General features: G+C 44.9%; 1 protein-coding gene across 6 annotated transcripts in view; it reads right to left on the reverse strand.

Moving 5' to 3' along the window:
* Positions 1-271: 271 nt before the first annotated feature.
* The window catches only part of TPM1 (tropomyosin 1), a 39,768-nt gene continuing 24,956 nt past the window's right edge, over positions 272-15,083 (reverse strand). For 5 of the 6 annotated variants that reach the window (XM_084816668.1, XM_084816669.1, XM_084816671.1 and 2 more), the window contains 2 exons: positions 14,700-14,769; positions 973-1,947 (listed from right to left, as the gene is read on the reverse strand). In XM_084816668.1, coding sequence (XP_084672794.1) covers positions 1,865-1,947; positions 14,700-14,769 — 153 coding nt within the window. In that variant the 3' untranslated portion in view covers positions 973-1,864. Of the gene's footprint in view, positions 1,948-14,699; positions 14,770-15,083 lie in introns of all 6 variants that reach the window. The other variant, XM_084816673.1, reaches the window with a different exon arrangement.

The following is a 15,083-nucleotide window of genomic DNA, read 5'->3' on the forward strand; positions in this document are numbered from 1 at the left end:
TCAATTTCAGACTTCCTCAGCCTGGTGCCTTCCAGATGTTGTGGGCTGCAACTCTCATCCTCCCCAGGCACTTGGGCTATTGCTTTAGCTCCTCCATTGGCTCTTGCCACAGTAACTCATTTGTTCCTGCAGCCTCCAGATTGCTTTAATAGGAAAGTCAAGCCCTCCCTCTCAGTTCACTGTTGAGGAGTGGGCAGCTCATTTCTGGAATGGGGTGGGTCAAAGGAGTTCACAGATACAGATACTAGCATTTCTGGGGTTATTTTTTTTTGGGGGGGGTGTTTGTGAGTGCAATTTTTAATATTCAAATTCATTAAAAATACAAAAAAAATCAATGGGGGCAAGACAGAGATGACATTACATTGATAGAAAATGGATTAGAGCCCAATCTCCTCTTATTGAAACGGGTCCTTCCAAATGGAGCCATGGGAAGGAGGTGGTGTTCACTGCAGGGTTATTTCTAGAAGTGCCAAAGCCCTGTTGCTCAAGCAGCGGGCCCCACGATTGTAACAGACCCAGCAGAGCGGCCCCATTCTTTACTGCCCTACGTATGGGGTGCACTTGATGGAGAGCCAGCGTGGTGAAGTGGTGAGAGTGCTGGACTGGGAGCCGGGAGATCCGGGTTCTAGTCCCCACTCGGCCATGGAAGCTCACTGGGTGACTTTGGGCCAGTCACAGACTCTCAGCCCAACCCACCTCACAGGGTTGTTGTTGTGAGGATAAAATGGAGAGGAGGAGGAGGAGGAGAATGTAAGCCGCCTTGGGTTCCTTGCAAGAGGAAAAAAGGCGGGACAGAAATGCAACAAATAAATAAACACCGTGCAACCTCTTCCGCGTGTCCTATTGAAACGAAGGGAAGATGTACAGGAATGGTGCTGGCCCAGTTGCAACCTTTGCCCCTCCGTTTCCATGCATTATACACACAGAACCCTTAAGGTGGGAAAATAAACATCACAAGGCAGCAAGTTTTTTTAAAAAAATGTCCTAGAGTGTGTGTTTTATTCCATTATCAATTATACAATGTTTACATACAGATATGATTCTCAAAAACTGCTCAAAACAAAACAAAAAAGTGTGTCAAACAAACATGTGGCAAATACCAAATTTATTTGATTCCCTTCAGCTTTAGGCGAAACCAGAACGCAACTGGAATTCATCAATGTAAAACGTTTGGTTTGTTCCCCAGTGCAGCAGATCTTAAAACGCTGCCACAGAATGACGTTGCAGACCGAAATGCTGCCTAACAGTTTGTAGTGAGCCATGAATTGCATATGTCTCTGAACCCAGGCGCTGAATATTTTCGAATGGGGCCCACAGGTCTGTTTTGTTCTTGAGCTATGGGAAAGCCAAACCTTTGCAGCTTGAGGCACCTCCAAGAAAATCAAATTATAAGCGGGACAAACCGCTGAGTTATACAAATACCAGTCTAAAGACCACACAACTACCTTTTGTTTCAAGGGATGCCAATCAACACCCCCCTTCCCGCCCCCAATTCCTTTCCTGGGTTTCTAACATTAATCTTTGTTTAATATCTAAGTTGGCAGCACAGATGGAAGCGTCTCTCCGTCCCAATAAGGACTCCACATAGCGTTACTCAACTCTATACAAAAGATAGGCAACATTCAGTCAGGCATATGGCACTGCTGAACCATGGACACACGATGTAACCTATATATAGCTTCCCGCTCTCGATGTTTTCCCCGACTCCATGCCTGGGGTTTGAGCAAGATGGTACTGTGATTGTAGCATCATGGGAAGAAAATAATAAAATGAAGACACATTTCAGGGGGTTTCATGGCAAGCAGGTGTTTAAAAAAAATTGAAACAAAATGGCTAAGTGGTGTGGTCGCAGCTAAGAGGGTTTTCACATGTTGTTTAACTCCAGTAAAGTTTGATCCAGCATCTGATGCATATTGAGGTTTTCTTCTTTGGCATGTGCCACTTTCTCTGTTTTGGATTAGAAAAATGAAAAGCTGTCATTTGGATGCATCTATTTATTTTAATTGTACCAAGGCAAAAAACACTGCGAAGGGGAATGAAGTGTGCATGGGCATGAAACACCAGGATTTTCCAGATTTGAACATCTGTAAAACCAAAAGGTGGCAAAGCAAAGCACCTTGCAGCAGCCAGGCACCGCAAAAAACTTTGCCAAGCGGGGCCCAGAAAGAAAGGAGGTGCCAAATACAAAGACTTATTTTTGGCACAAGAGCATCTAGTTCATGTTTCATCAAATATTTGTTGGGAGAACCAGCAGGGGAAGGGGGAAGGAAGAGTATTTTTTTTTAATGTAATTTTTAAAATAAAGCTTTGGGGTACCTTAAGAGCAAATATAAGTCTGTTGGTGTTACTGCAACAGACCAACATAACTAGTCTCCTTTAAAAAGTAAAGCAAAACGGTGTGTCAGACAGTCAGTTCCAGAGAAAATCCTTGAGATGGAAATTTAAACATGTTCTTAAAATTATTGATGATGGGACTTCAGAAGCAATTTTACATCACGGATATTTAGCAATTAGCAGAAAACGAAAGGAGGGGGGAAGAGAGGAACCAACAATTTGACAGTTTGGGAAAACCCCAGTTGACTTATTTTTGCAGCTAAGCAAAAACATTAACATTAAAAAATCACAACCGTTGTTAGTTTATGTGACATGCACACTTCGTAGGACAGCCATTAAACACACTTCACTGATGCTGCACATAAGCACAAAGCTCCAGAACCACATACAACCAAAACATCAACAGTGATTTTGCCACGATGCCAGTGTACCTTTAAACTGACCAGAGGTTATCAACAAAAGGCCTCTTACTTGGGTGGCTGATTTGACCCACGCACAAAGCTGTTTTTACTGGGACTCGAAAGCATGTGCTCAAGTTTCAAATATGAACCAGCCAGGAGTACATCTGATTTGGGATCTTTTAAACAACGATTCTGGTTTCAAAGTTCTCCTTTCCACTTACTAGCGATAAAATAACTACAAGAGGTAGAGGCTGCTTGGTTTTGTGTATGTGGTTTTTAAAAAAATTATTACCAAGAGCATAGCTGGTCTTGAAGCAGGAAAAGAAATATCTAAATAGAGCACAGCTGATTAGGGAACTGTAAACCTTTCCTAAGACAAGCCAGCTTCACCTTCACTGACAGCAGACAATATTTCTTACTATGTACAGGCCTCTTGCATATTTCTATATCAAATGAATCATACACATATTCATTAGAAAGAATGGATTCATACTAAAGCTTAATCCTCGTTCAGGGCCAACTTTAGTTCATTAGTTAGACGGTGGTTTTGCTCAAGCTGCTGGTAGAGTTGGTCTGTGCAAGTCAGCAAGCGGGTTAGAAGAGAAGAGAGAAGAAAGAAGCAGAAGGAATCAAAAGTTAGAGAGACAGCCAAAAAGTTAACAGGAAAAAAACCCACCCCAGTCACGTCAGTAGAAGCTGCTTTATATTCCTAATGAAGCATCTACTTCAAAAAGCCCAAACACACACAATCTTAGGTGCTCTACCTTGCTATGGGACAGAACCTTAGAAAGGAAGAAACCTCTACCATCAACGGTGGCCAATGTGTTCAGGACCAACAGCCACATAAGAAACAAGCCATTCATATATTGGAGAACTCCCACCCATTTCTGCAATTGGGGCAGGGGGAGTTGGTGGTGTACTATGAGGCAGGGCCAAACAGATCTATTAAGGGTGCAGAGTAGGAGACGGCCAGATTTATTTATTTTTTTAAACCCACATGCTTTGTGCTTCATTACTAAATCCACCTAGCTGGATATGCTCCCACTGACGTAATCCAACTTTGTTTCAAGTACATACACTTACGATCACTTAAATCTTCATTATAGGAGAAAGACCAGCCCGAGCCACCCAGAAGTTTTCTTGACTCCATTAGTCAACATACAATGAAGTTACTAGCGTTTTCCCAATGAATCTTCACCTTTGGGATCTCAATGAATGACTGTCATCAGAGTCATTCATTGAGATGACTCTGATTACCTAAGGTGTCAGATGCATGTTCCTTTCATTGCATAACTGAGTGGCTGAAAATAGAGTTGTTCTTTTGACTCCATTATTGAATGGAGAGAAGCCCCAAACCTGTGTGTGTTAAAATTCAAGTGCAAAGAGGCTTCCTACTTGCAGAAGAGAGTCCTCTAAAATGTTATCTTGACAGCGGCCAATAAGTGATGGAATCCAGGCTGTGTTGTCCCTGTGTCATCAACCTTCTGGGCAGCTGTTAGCTAGCTCTTTCTATGCCCAGAGGCACAGCACAGGTTCTATATGACAGTGGTACTGACCTGTCAATTCCCGGTCAAAACTAGCCCTTGGGGGCTTCTCCAGAGGCGTCCCCTTCTCCTTGACCACCAATCATTTGGTTTCCTGGCTTCTGAAGTTTTTCTCCTATTCAATAAAGCTGAAATGCCTCTCCTAAGGCTTAGCTACTGGCAGTAACAGCTTGGAGCTCCAATGTGCTGGTATCTTTGACCCCACCCTTGGAAGCTTCTCCAAAATTGAATTCATCCCTCGGGCTGAAAAAGCGTCTACAACCACCCTATACATACACATATAACTGCATTTTTGTAAGCCACCCTGAAAACAATGACGGGCGGCAAAGAAATTTGGTAAATAAATTACATAATTAGGTACACCAAACACAATGGGATCATAAAGGTGACCAGACATTGGTTAAGGCCTCTTTCCCAATGTATTTTCAATATATAAAAATACTGGTTTAAACCTTTTCAGTTAACCAGTATTCTGAAAAGATAAAGAAATAAGAAGCCAGTAACAAATCTGCAAGAGTAATATATGACATAAGCCACAATAAAGTTGGAATAATAAAAATGGTAACACAAATGTAACGATTGCTTCATCAATGAAAAATTGTAATGTTACAGAACTGACCAATCGCCAGCAAAAGTCCATTTCAATTAAGGGCACAATCCTATGCACGTTTAGAGAGAAAAGTCATCAACTCCCAGTGTTCCCCAGCCAAGTGCTGGGAGTTGCAGGACTTTTTTCTGGCTAAACGTGCATAGGATTGTGCCCTAAATCTTATCATAGAATAGTAGGGTTGGAAGGGACGTACAAGACCATCGAGTCCAACCCCCCCCCCCCCCGCTCAATTCAAGAATCCAAGTCAGAGCATCCCCAACAGATGGCTGTCCAGCCTAGGCTTGAACGCCTCCAGTGTGGGAGAGTCCACCACCTCCCTAGGCAATTGGTTCCATTGTCGTATTGCTCTGATAGTCAGGAATTTTCTCCTGATGTTCAGCCGGAATCTGGCTTCCTGTAACTTGAGCCCATTATTCCGTCTCCTGCACCCTGGGATGATCGACACAAGATCCTGGCCTTCCTCTCTGTGACAACCTTTCAAGTACTTGAAGAGCGCTATTTAATGATCTTCATCATTAAACCTTCCACGTATTGTGAAGACAAATATAAGAAGTGTAATTATCCAATTTTCATCTAAGAGACATCACCAAGTCACTTGCCCACAGTGAGATAATTTGTAAATACCATGAGAACAGGTATCATGAAAACAAACAAAATATTTATTTGAAAGGCACTCTCAAATCAAGATTCAGCATCTTCAACAGACTAAACCTTTCTGATAGCTACAGATTTTGCTATCTGAAAGTAATGGTCTATCGGAGAAGCTAAATCTTGATTTGAGAAAGCATTTTGGATATTTTATTTGTATTCTCTTTATTTACAAAGTATCACACTGTTATGCACCCTCATGGGTGCAATGACTTGCAGCACAATTCTATACATGCCTTCTCAGAAGTAAGCCACACTATGTTCAATGGGACTTATTCCCAAGTAAACAGGTACAGGACTACATCCTTAGGCTGCAATCCTGTATACATTTACCTAGGGATAAACCTCACCGAACTCAGATGGGCTTACTTATAAGCAGACATCCATAGGATTGTGATGTTTCTTCTCATATGGAAATTGGATTCATTTTGCTCTTCATAATACATGGATCAATAATGACACTCCCACTGAAATGGAGTTTTGCCACTATACATCAACATACTGTAAAATTACAATTTCTTAATGATGAAGCAATTATATTGATTGTGTAAGCATTTTTGTTATTCTGACATTTCAGCAATTACTCTTGCACAGTTATAATTGGCCTCTTGTTTCTCTGTTTTTGTTCTCCGTTTACAAGAAGCCAGTATCTCTCACTTTCTGTGTGTGTAACCAATGAACTACACCAATCACTGACAGAGTTCAGTTTGGGGCAACTTCAGCAATGGTGGAAAAAGGAGTCAGTAGTCGCTCTGGAATAACCAATCTGGAGGCCAAGGTGTGATCTTATGTGCTCGCCCGTAGACGAGATTCCACTCCAGCTGGTCATCATGAAGACTGCTATTTAATAACTTCAACTTTAAGGGCAGGTGCCTGAGTGTGCTTGTTTTCCCTCTTCCCTCCTCACCCTTCTGTGTCATGTATTTTAGAATGCAAGCCTGTTGTTTGTCGCTGATCGTATGTCAGCCACTCTGGGAGCATTTCTGGCCCAGGAGCAAGGTAACTAAAATGCTTTAAAAAACAAATAAAAACGAGATCGTACAACAGTGACTGGCACTGACAACAAACAATGGCGCTAGCAATCCAGTCCCACATTTCACTGTTCCAAGCAGAGGAGCAAAAGGCAGAAAGTCCTCCACACGCAACTTTTGTCCAACTCAAGAATTCAGTGCCGTCGGAAGAGGGCAGCTGTTTGGGCCATCATTCACAAACCAGTTATCCCCCTGGCAATCTTTTAGCTAATGACTTCGGCAGCATCTAAGCGTCTCCAGGCTTGGCCACGTAGGACGATTCCCAACCACAACCTGATCCATGATGAGCAACTTCAGCAAGTCCAACTCAGCCTGGGACACGTGAATACTTGCTCTAATGAATGCTTTGCACAGAACCAGCTTTGAAGACAAGGGGAAGTGTTGAGCACCCCCCCACTCCACACATAACCGATTCCCTCTGTTGACAGAGCCTGGGCTCTTCTCTCTTCCCCTCTGCCCAACCCAGGTCTCCAGCCTCCCCTTCTGACTGTGCTGCTGCTTCCATCACCCTTTACTGCTTCCATCACCCTTTACATGTCCTTCCTGCTGCCCTTGATACCACCCACAATCATTAGGGCCAGAAAGCTGTTTGCTTTTAAATGAAAGCCAAGATTCTCAGAATACTCAGTTCTGCATAGAACTGCAGACAGTGTAAACACACACATCCCTGGCTACAGTGGACGTTCACATTTATCCCACGACTAACATCACCCTTAGCTCTGAGACTAAAGACTTCCAAATGTTCACCTTAAAACCCAGTCCGAGAAATGTTACCTGGAGGATCAGGAGGAGGATCAAGTGCCAGAAAGAAACATCTTTGTGAAAAGGAAGAAACTTTAGGAAAGTTTCCAATCTAGTAAAATAGGCTCAACTTGGCTGGTTTTGTATTTCTTGTATTTAAGACAGAAGATTTGTGAAATGCGATGTATGAACAGCGGTGAGAAGAACAAAAAGAAAGGAAAAGAGACAGGCAAAAAAATTAAAATTAAAAATAAGAATAACCCCCAATGGCGAAAAAGGAGATTTTTAATTTTATTCAAACTTGAAATGATGGAAATAAATAAAAGGCAAAAGGAATAGCAAAAGAGATACAGCTTACACAGCGGGATCTTTTTATTTTACATTGAAAGTTGGAGTGTTTCTGTACAGTCAAAAAGGCACAGAAGGGAGAGAGAGAGGGAGAGAGTGCCCCACGTCCTGTGGTCGAGTGCTAGGAAGAAAAGGTTACGGGAAGGTAGGAGGACAGGACAATGAACTGAGAAACAGCCAGTAACTTGGAAAAGATGGTTTATCCAGTGTGACGGAGATGTCTTTGGAGAAGCGAAGCAAAGACATTTATCTGTGTGAAGATAAAGAGACAGGAAATAAAAATAGTATAATGGATGGATTGAAGGGAGGGGAAAAGAAGAGAAGATGCAACAGAACAGAGAAATGGAGTCTGCCTTGCTTGATAAGGGGGTTGGCTCCTGCTTTTTATGGCACATGTGAGATGGCCATTTCATGCACTGGCCAAATCAAAACCCTCGAGACCCTCCAAGCGCTGCATTTGGAACAAACAAAATCTTGCACTTCGGGACAAATTCATGCAAACCAACCCCTTTTGCATGAAGTTGCTCCATTGTCCATTTCAGTTCTGAGCCCAAGGTCTGGGTTCTTGCAGAACTTTGCAATGTTTGGGCAAGGAAATAATGGAGCATTCCCCCACAAAAACTTTTGAAAGCAGATTCCCCCCCGTCCCACCACCCCTAAGTATTAAAACTGGAGCTGTACTTCATTCTTAACAGTAAAAATAAAAAGGCTTACTCCTTAGGTTTTTAAGAGTAAGGGTTGCTCAGCCCTCAGAGGCACCCCCTCTGTCTCTGCACAACCCTGGAGCACTAAAGCACCCAGAGACATAACGGGTCACCTCCTCTGTGGGAGGGGTTGTCCGAGTCACAGAAATATTTAACTGCATTGTCAATATTTTTTTCTGGGAGCACACCTGCAGTTCTTCTGTGGCACACAGTTTAGGGACGACTGGGGTGATCAGCACAGAGGGGCAGTAAAGGCGAATATCATCTAGAGGCAAAAGGGTGGGGGTGTAGGGAGAAGAGGTCCATTGTACAAACATCTTCTGCACACATTCATGGGAGATTTTTTGAAAGGTCAGTGCAACTATGAGAGCACTTTCACAAAATAGCTCTTTTTAAAAATACGCTCTTTTTTCGGCTTACTTCAGCTTGCACACACAGTGCTAAGCAAGAGTCAAAAGGATCTGGTTAAAATACCCTCATTTACACATCTGCTGGTATTTCAAGTCAAACGCATGTAACTTTCACCCCCCCCCTTTTCCAAATTCACTTTAATGGTGTGTGTGCGCGCGGGGGGAATCCTTTGCTGCAGGCCTTCCCCAACCTGGTGTCCTCCAGATGTTTTGGACTTCAACTCTCAGCAGCCCCAGCCAGATGGTCAATGATCAGAAATGTTGGGAATTGCGGCCCAAAACATCTGGAGGGCACCAAGGTGGGGAAGGCTGTACTGTTTCAGGGCCTTCCAACTGTCAGAGAATTTCCACCTTTTAAAACTGCATTTTAATCCTGCCAGGTTCCATCACTGCAAACTGTGCTATGGCCATCAGTCCGCATGCAAAAAACTGCTTTGTTCTCAAGCAAAAATATCTCACAAAATGTTCTTAAGGATGTTAAGTGTGTGACAGAGGACTTCTAGGGAAGGTTAGAAAATCAAGACAGATGATTTTGGAAAGGTTCCTCCTGTGCAAGCACCGAGTCATTGCTGACTCCTAGACAGACACCGCTTTCGCTGGCGTTTTCATGGCAGACTGTAGCGAGGTGGTTTGCCATTGCCTTCCCCAGTTGTGACTACCTTTCCCCCAGCAAGCTGGGTGCTCATTTCACCGACCTCGGAAGGATGGAAGGCTGAGTCGACCTGAGCCGGCTACCCGAGACCCGGCTTCCGCTGGGATCGAACTCAGGTTGTGGGGAGAGTTTCGGTTGCAATACTGACACCCACCACTCTGCGCCACACGAGGCTCTCAATGATTTTGGACCACAAATTAAAAATAAAATCCTAGGGCACAACAAAAAATATCGCAAAATAGCACATGAAGAAATATTTTTTGTTTGTAAATTAAATTGGGGGAGGGGGAGAGAATGCAAATTACTTTGGTAATTTGCAAGACGTATGGAGACTCTAACCAAAACCCAATGCTGGCTATAAAACAGCAATCAATCAGTGTGTAGATATTAAAGGAATGAAGTTCTGTACAGTTAGCCATGCACTTTGGAAAGAGCAGGCTTCCTTTTACTGTTATTTTTTATTAGTTAGCATACCCTGTTGTTACCAAGGTTATCAGAACGATAGCAAGGTTATCAGCGCAGTATAGTTGACTTCTGCCCAGTATTTCTTAAATATTATAAAGCAGATCACACTCATAGACTGCATACAGCAGTCTTCCCCAGCTGGGTGTCCCCCAGATGCATTGGACTACAATGCCTGTCATTCTAAACCATCATGGAGTAGACCAACACATTTGGAGGGCACCAGGTTTGGGGGGGCGCTGCTCTACAACATCCAGCATTCATAAGTACCTTCTCTCTTTCTTGTACAGTATCAACACTGCTGTGTTGGTGGTGTTTTATGGATAAGAACTCTTGAGACTCAACTTTGCATGTCTATTATTCAAGCATTTTTTATGCCTTTTCCCCGTCTAGAGATTAGCTATTTCAGGATAAGCGCCATTCCACCTTCATGGCATTGAAGCATGCTGGGAGTAAGATAGGGAACATTTGCCTACTGGAAAACTGCCATGTTCACCATGGGAATGAAAACTATGTGGACCAAACCAACTCTCAGACTGGACTTTGGTGCACCTGATCGCCCACCTTAGAGCCATCTGGGTAAGTTCTAAGAATCTGAAAAATCCGAAAGATGTTACACTACTTCATCACCTGCCCCACCAGCCACCATAAGAGCTTCGACAGATGAGTGTAAAGGGACAGGAAGGGCCCTTCTGGTGGTGGCACTAGAACTCCAGAATGCCCTCCCTGGCAATATCCAGTAGGCATCCTCTTTTCCCACACTGGGGCAGGTTCTGAAAATATATCTATTTAGACATACATTTAATGGCGTGTTGTTTTAAGTCTGATGCTGCTGTCTTAGGTCAAATGGCAGATTTTGAATAATTTTTAATGTATTTTAATTACTTTACTGATTATTCTTTTGTATAATAATGATAATAATGATAATGATATATATTAAAGTTGAATAAAAGAGCAATCCTACGTCTCCGAGATAGCGTTTTGAGGGAAGACAGGATTTTTTGCTTTCCTGGCTCTGAGCTCGTAGACAGCGCTTGGAGCCGGCAAGCCGTGCTCCCCCCTCCCGCCCCCCAGTGCAGAGGGAACCGTGGCTCCCCTCTGTGCCTCTCCGTGCTTGTAACGCAGAGCGTGGAGAGGGCGAAAATGGGGCATTCCTGGGGTGGGGTGAACCTCAGGAGTTTCAGACAGCTCCCTATGCGGTCTCCAGACCCGTTCCCACCCCCTCCCTGAAGCCACACTTAGATGCCCGAAATCAGGCATCTAAGCAAACTGCAGGGCAGTTGGAGCACAGAGGGAATTGTCTCCTCAGTGCTTCAGCTGCCCTGCACTGGATAGGTGGGTGCCTCCGGCTTCGGAAGAGGTCAGAGGTGGCCATCTATCGCAGTAAGATTGCGCCCCAAACAATGCTGTTAAGTAGTCACTGAGCAACTGGTCTCATACTTTGTATCATGCTGTCAACATATTGCCCACTTGTAAGAAGCTATCAAGGGGGTATCCAGTTAAAGATGCTTCAGGACCCCCTCTCCAGTATACATCCTTTTACTAGGAAGCACAGCCCACTGATTTTGACTTAGTTCACCTCCCAGTAAACAAGTTTAGGATTTCAAGTTTTAAAAATTGTTAGCCTTATGAACAGAACCTTAGAAATTCTGGGACAGAAGAGAACCCCAATGCACAGCCACATCGGGGTAGGGGGACGAGCAGGAGGGGGAAGGAAGCGCTTGACGGTACACAGCTAGGTGAAAGTGAGCCTTGCAGAAATGTTACAGAAATTCATCAACCCAAGCATGAAGATTTCCCACTCTTTATTGCAAAAGAAAAGTTCCTAGGCAACCTCTCTCTCTCTCTCTCCTGATTAAGTTCTTCAGCACCAAGGGCCTCAGTAGACAGCTGTGGGACACCACAGCTGACTTAGCAGCAATGTGCATTAATATGGCACAAGCCAATGCTGATCGACACTCCCTTGTGCCTCTTGAAATGTCAAAGTGGACATAAACCTTATGAGAGATTCTAAATTATTGTGTTATAACATCTTACCCTCTGATTATAAGCCTTCTCAGTAACGGATCCTCTCATTTTTTAAAATTAAAACGTATCTCCAAAATGCTGAGGGCTAGAAACTTATTTTGTTAAAATTGAGTTTTTAAAGAGCAGACTGTAAGAAACAGCAGTGCCAGGCTGCCAAGAGCCCACCCCTGCACTAAAGAGTGAGTATTATCTGCAAGGCTGCACTTTGCAATCCCGAGGGAGGAGGGGCACAGGCAAAAGATGGGAGGAAGCCATTTACATTGAAGTCATGTCGTTGAGAGCGTGGTCCAGCTCCTCGCTGATGGCTTTGTACTTGAGTTTCTGAGCATACAACTCATCTAAGGGTCACCAAGGGGAATGGAGAAGTGCAAGGAGACAGCAGTGGCGAGTGACCAGGGGTGATGAAAGGAAAGACCATCCGGAAATCACAGCAGTGAGAAGGGGAAAGGGTGTGCAGAAGTCAGTGGCGTGGCAGGATGAGAGAGTGAAATAAAAATACAGAGAAGTTAAGCAGATTCAGAAGGAATTCAGATAATGGAATAACTGAACATGGGTGGGGGAAAAACACGTTATGATGGAATTCTTCAGCAAGCCAAGCCAGTGAATGGGTAAACAAACACCGAGGTGATATGGGGGAAATTCTCTTTGATGTTAACCTTCCATTAAACCCAAAGAAAACTAGTTCTAGTGACACTCCTCATGGGATGCTCTCCACAGCTTTCCTGGAGTGGCAAAGTCTCTGGACTTGGCTGAAAAAGGCAGCACCCCTCAGTCGAAGAAACGGAAGAGGGCGATGGGAACTTGACGTGGGCAAAGAAAGGGTTTACTCCGGGGGGCAGGCAACCTGGTACCTTCCAGATGTTTTGGACTACAACTCCCATTATCCCTGAACCTTATCTGACTGGGCCTTGTGAGAGCTGTAGTCCAAAAGAGCAGGAGGTCGCCTACTCCTGGTTTAGTCTGGCGAAACCTGGTTGACCCCAGTGTGGTTCCCGTGAAGAGCAGTAACTCAGCTGCCGCAAGGCAAAGTCACCTCTGCCCTCTCCTTGCCGTATAGCCCTGGATCTCTCATGAAGGGTAGAAGCCCATGTCCAGGCTATACCGCTTCAGACCGCGGGGGTCTCTGGATGCTCCTCCGTACAAAACAATTTCCTACACACAGAGAACTGTCCTTCTCCCTGGCAGCCCAGTTTTGTACAGAAGAGCTTTTCCTCATGTGAGACCCAGATGCTGAAATGCTGAAGTGGTATAGCCCAGACACAATGCCACGCCCTCTGTAAGAACTAGGCTACAGGCACACCTGGAGGCAGAAGGCCGCACAGCCTCTGGGAAAGGGTTTCCAACCTGAAACCGACAAGGGCGTCACCATTTCACCAGAGTAAAACCTCTCCGAGCCCCTGTCGAGGCCCTCTTCTCTCCGGCTTCTTCTTCCAGGTTTGTAATTGTGTCATGGAAGCTGCCCGCCAGCCCACCTGGAGTCTGGTGCCACGGCAAAGGTTCAGCCAACAGCTTGGCACAACTACCAGAGCTGCCATTTGCACAGCAGAAGGAATGGCGCTGGAGCGAAGGCCACCCCCACTGGATCGCTCTCCCCCACCAGACATATCCAGAGTCCTGCAACCCCTTCTCCGCCTTGGGAGTGGCGGAGCAAACCTTTGGGCAGCCACACACAGCACAGTGGAGTCTCTCTGACTCCAGCACTGCACTCAGTCGTCTTGCGTGGGAAGCACCGCTTTCCCACCCAGGAGCCCCACGAGAATGAGAACGAAAAGGAGGAAAAAGAGAAATCTTCAAGGAAAAAAAACTGGAAGGGTTTGCTAAGAGCTCGGAAGCAAACTCTGTGGGGAGCTACCCAGATGCTGCTCACTGACACACAAACAATGCTTTTAATGTTGCTGACAAATTAGCCCGTGGGTGCCACCAAATAGCTGCTCTGACCTTCACTTATCTGTACCAGAAAATTGAGTTTACTTGCAACATTCCTAATTGGAATGAGCACAATGCCTCCCTTGGCTGACATTATCGGCCAACGAACTCAAGGCACTGACAATATCTCCTATCTGACTTGTTTACTCTTTTGGCAATGGAATATTCCAGAGGAGGAGTTTCAATGTCTGTAGGGAGGAAGTCTCAGACCACCAAAAAAGAAAAAAAGGAAAAGGCAGAAATAAAAGCAAAAGATGCAAAAAGCAAAACCTTGTCCATCTGAAGCCAATACTAAAACATTTTAAACCCCATTTTCAGACGTTTTTATTTGTCCTGCTCACGGCACAAATGTTCAGTGTAATGAATCTATGAGCACCAAAAGGCAGGCCGCCAGCCAGTCACTGTCCTGGCACAGAGAACACTTCTGTCCAGGACACAGTGCCATCAACTGTCCCAGTGCCATCAGCTTCTACTCTGGCCAGTTGTAGGCACCTACCAATAATGTCAATTTGGTTGAGGGGGGCCAAATCACCTATCAGGAAAGATCGCCACGTGGCTAACAATGGTTGCCGTGGCCCCACCCCATGTTTCACATGTTGCGAGAATGTCTGCCATTGGGAAGCCTGCCAAACACGCATGGGCTCTCCTCATGGCCTGGCCACACTCTCCCCATCACGTGACTATTAATCGCACACTGACGGGATGCCTGCAGTGGGCTAGTGATGAGCACTGATCCATGACAGGCACTGGCTAGCACTGGCCCAGAGTAAGAGGTTGCCCAAAGAAAGTGCCCATGATAAGAAGGGCAGACATGGCATCGGCCTTCTGGGTTTGCAAGGGACATGAAGACAGAATCATACCTTCTAAGTCATCAATGCTCTTCTCCAGCTTGGTTACTGACCGCTCTGCAAATTCAGCTCGGGTCTCAGCCTGGAGTCAAAACACACAGACATGCATGTCACAAAAGCCACAAGGAAGATGTGGGGACACTTCCACGTTGTTGCACAGAGGCAGAGAAAAGGTCATTTCTACACCAGGGGTGGGAAACTTGTGGCCCTCCAGAGATTTTAGCGTGATGCTGCAGCAGAGGGCAGATCCTGAAAGAGCTAGGATCCAACCATCTCCTTTACACGGTCTTCTCAACATGGGACCCCCACCAATGCCCTGATCCAAAGCAAAAATGTCACACCTCAATTATCTCTATGTTTTTAATACACAAAGGATGGAGTCCATCAAGCCCCCCC

This window comes from Heloderma suspectum, chromosome 11 (genome assembly GCF_057233095.1).
Source record: "Heloderma suspectum isolate Gila_16-S chromosome 11, 16-S_ref, whole genome shotgun sequence".
Classification (NCBI taxonomy): Eukaryota; Metazoa; Chordata; class Lepidosauria; order Squamata; family Helodermatidae; genus Heloderma; species Heloderma suspectum.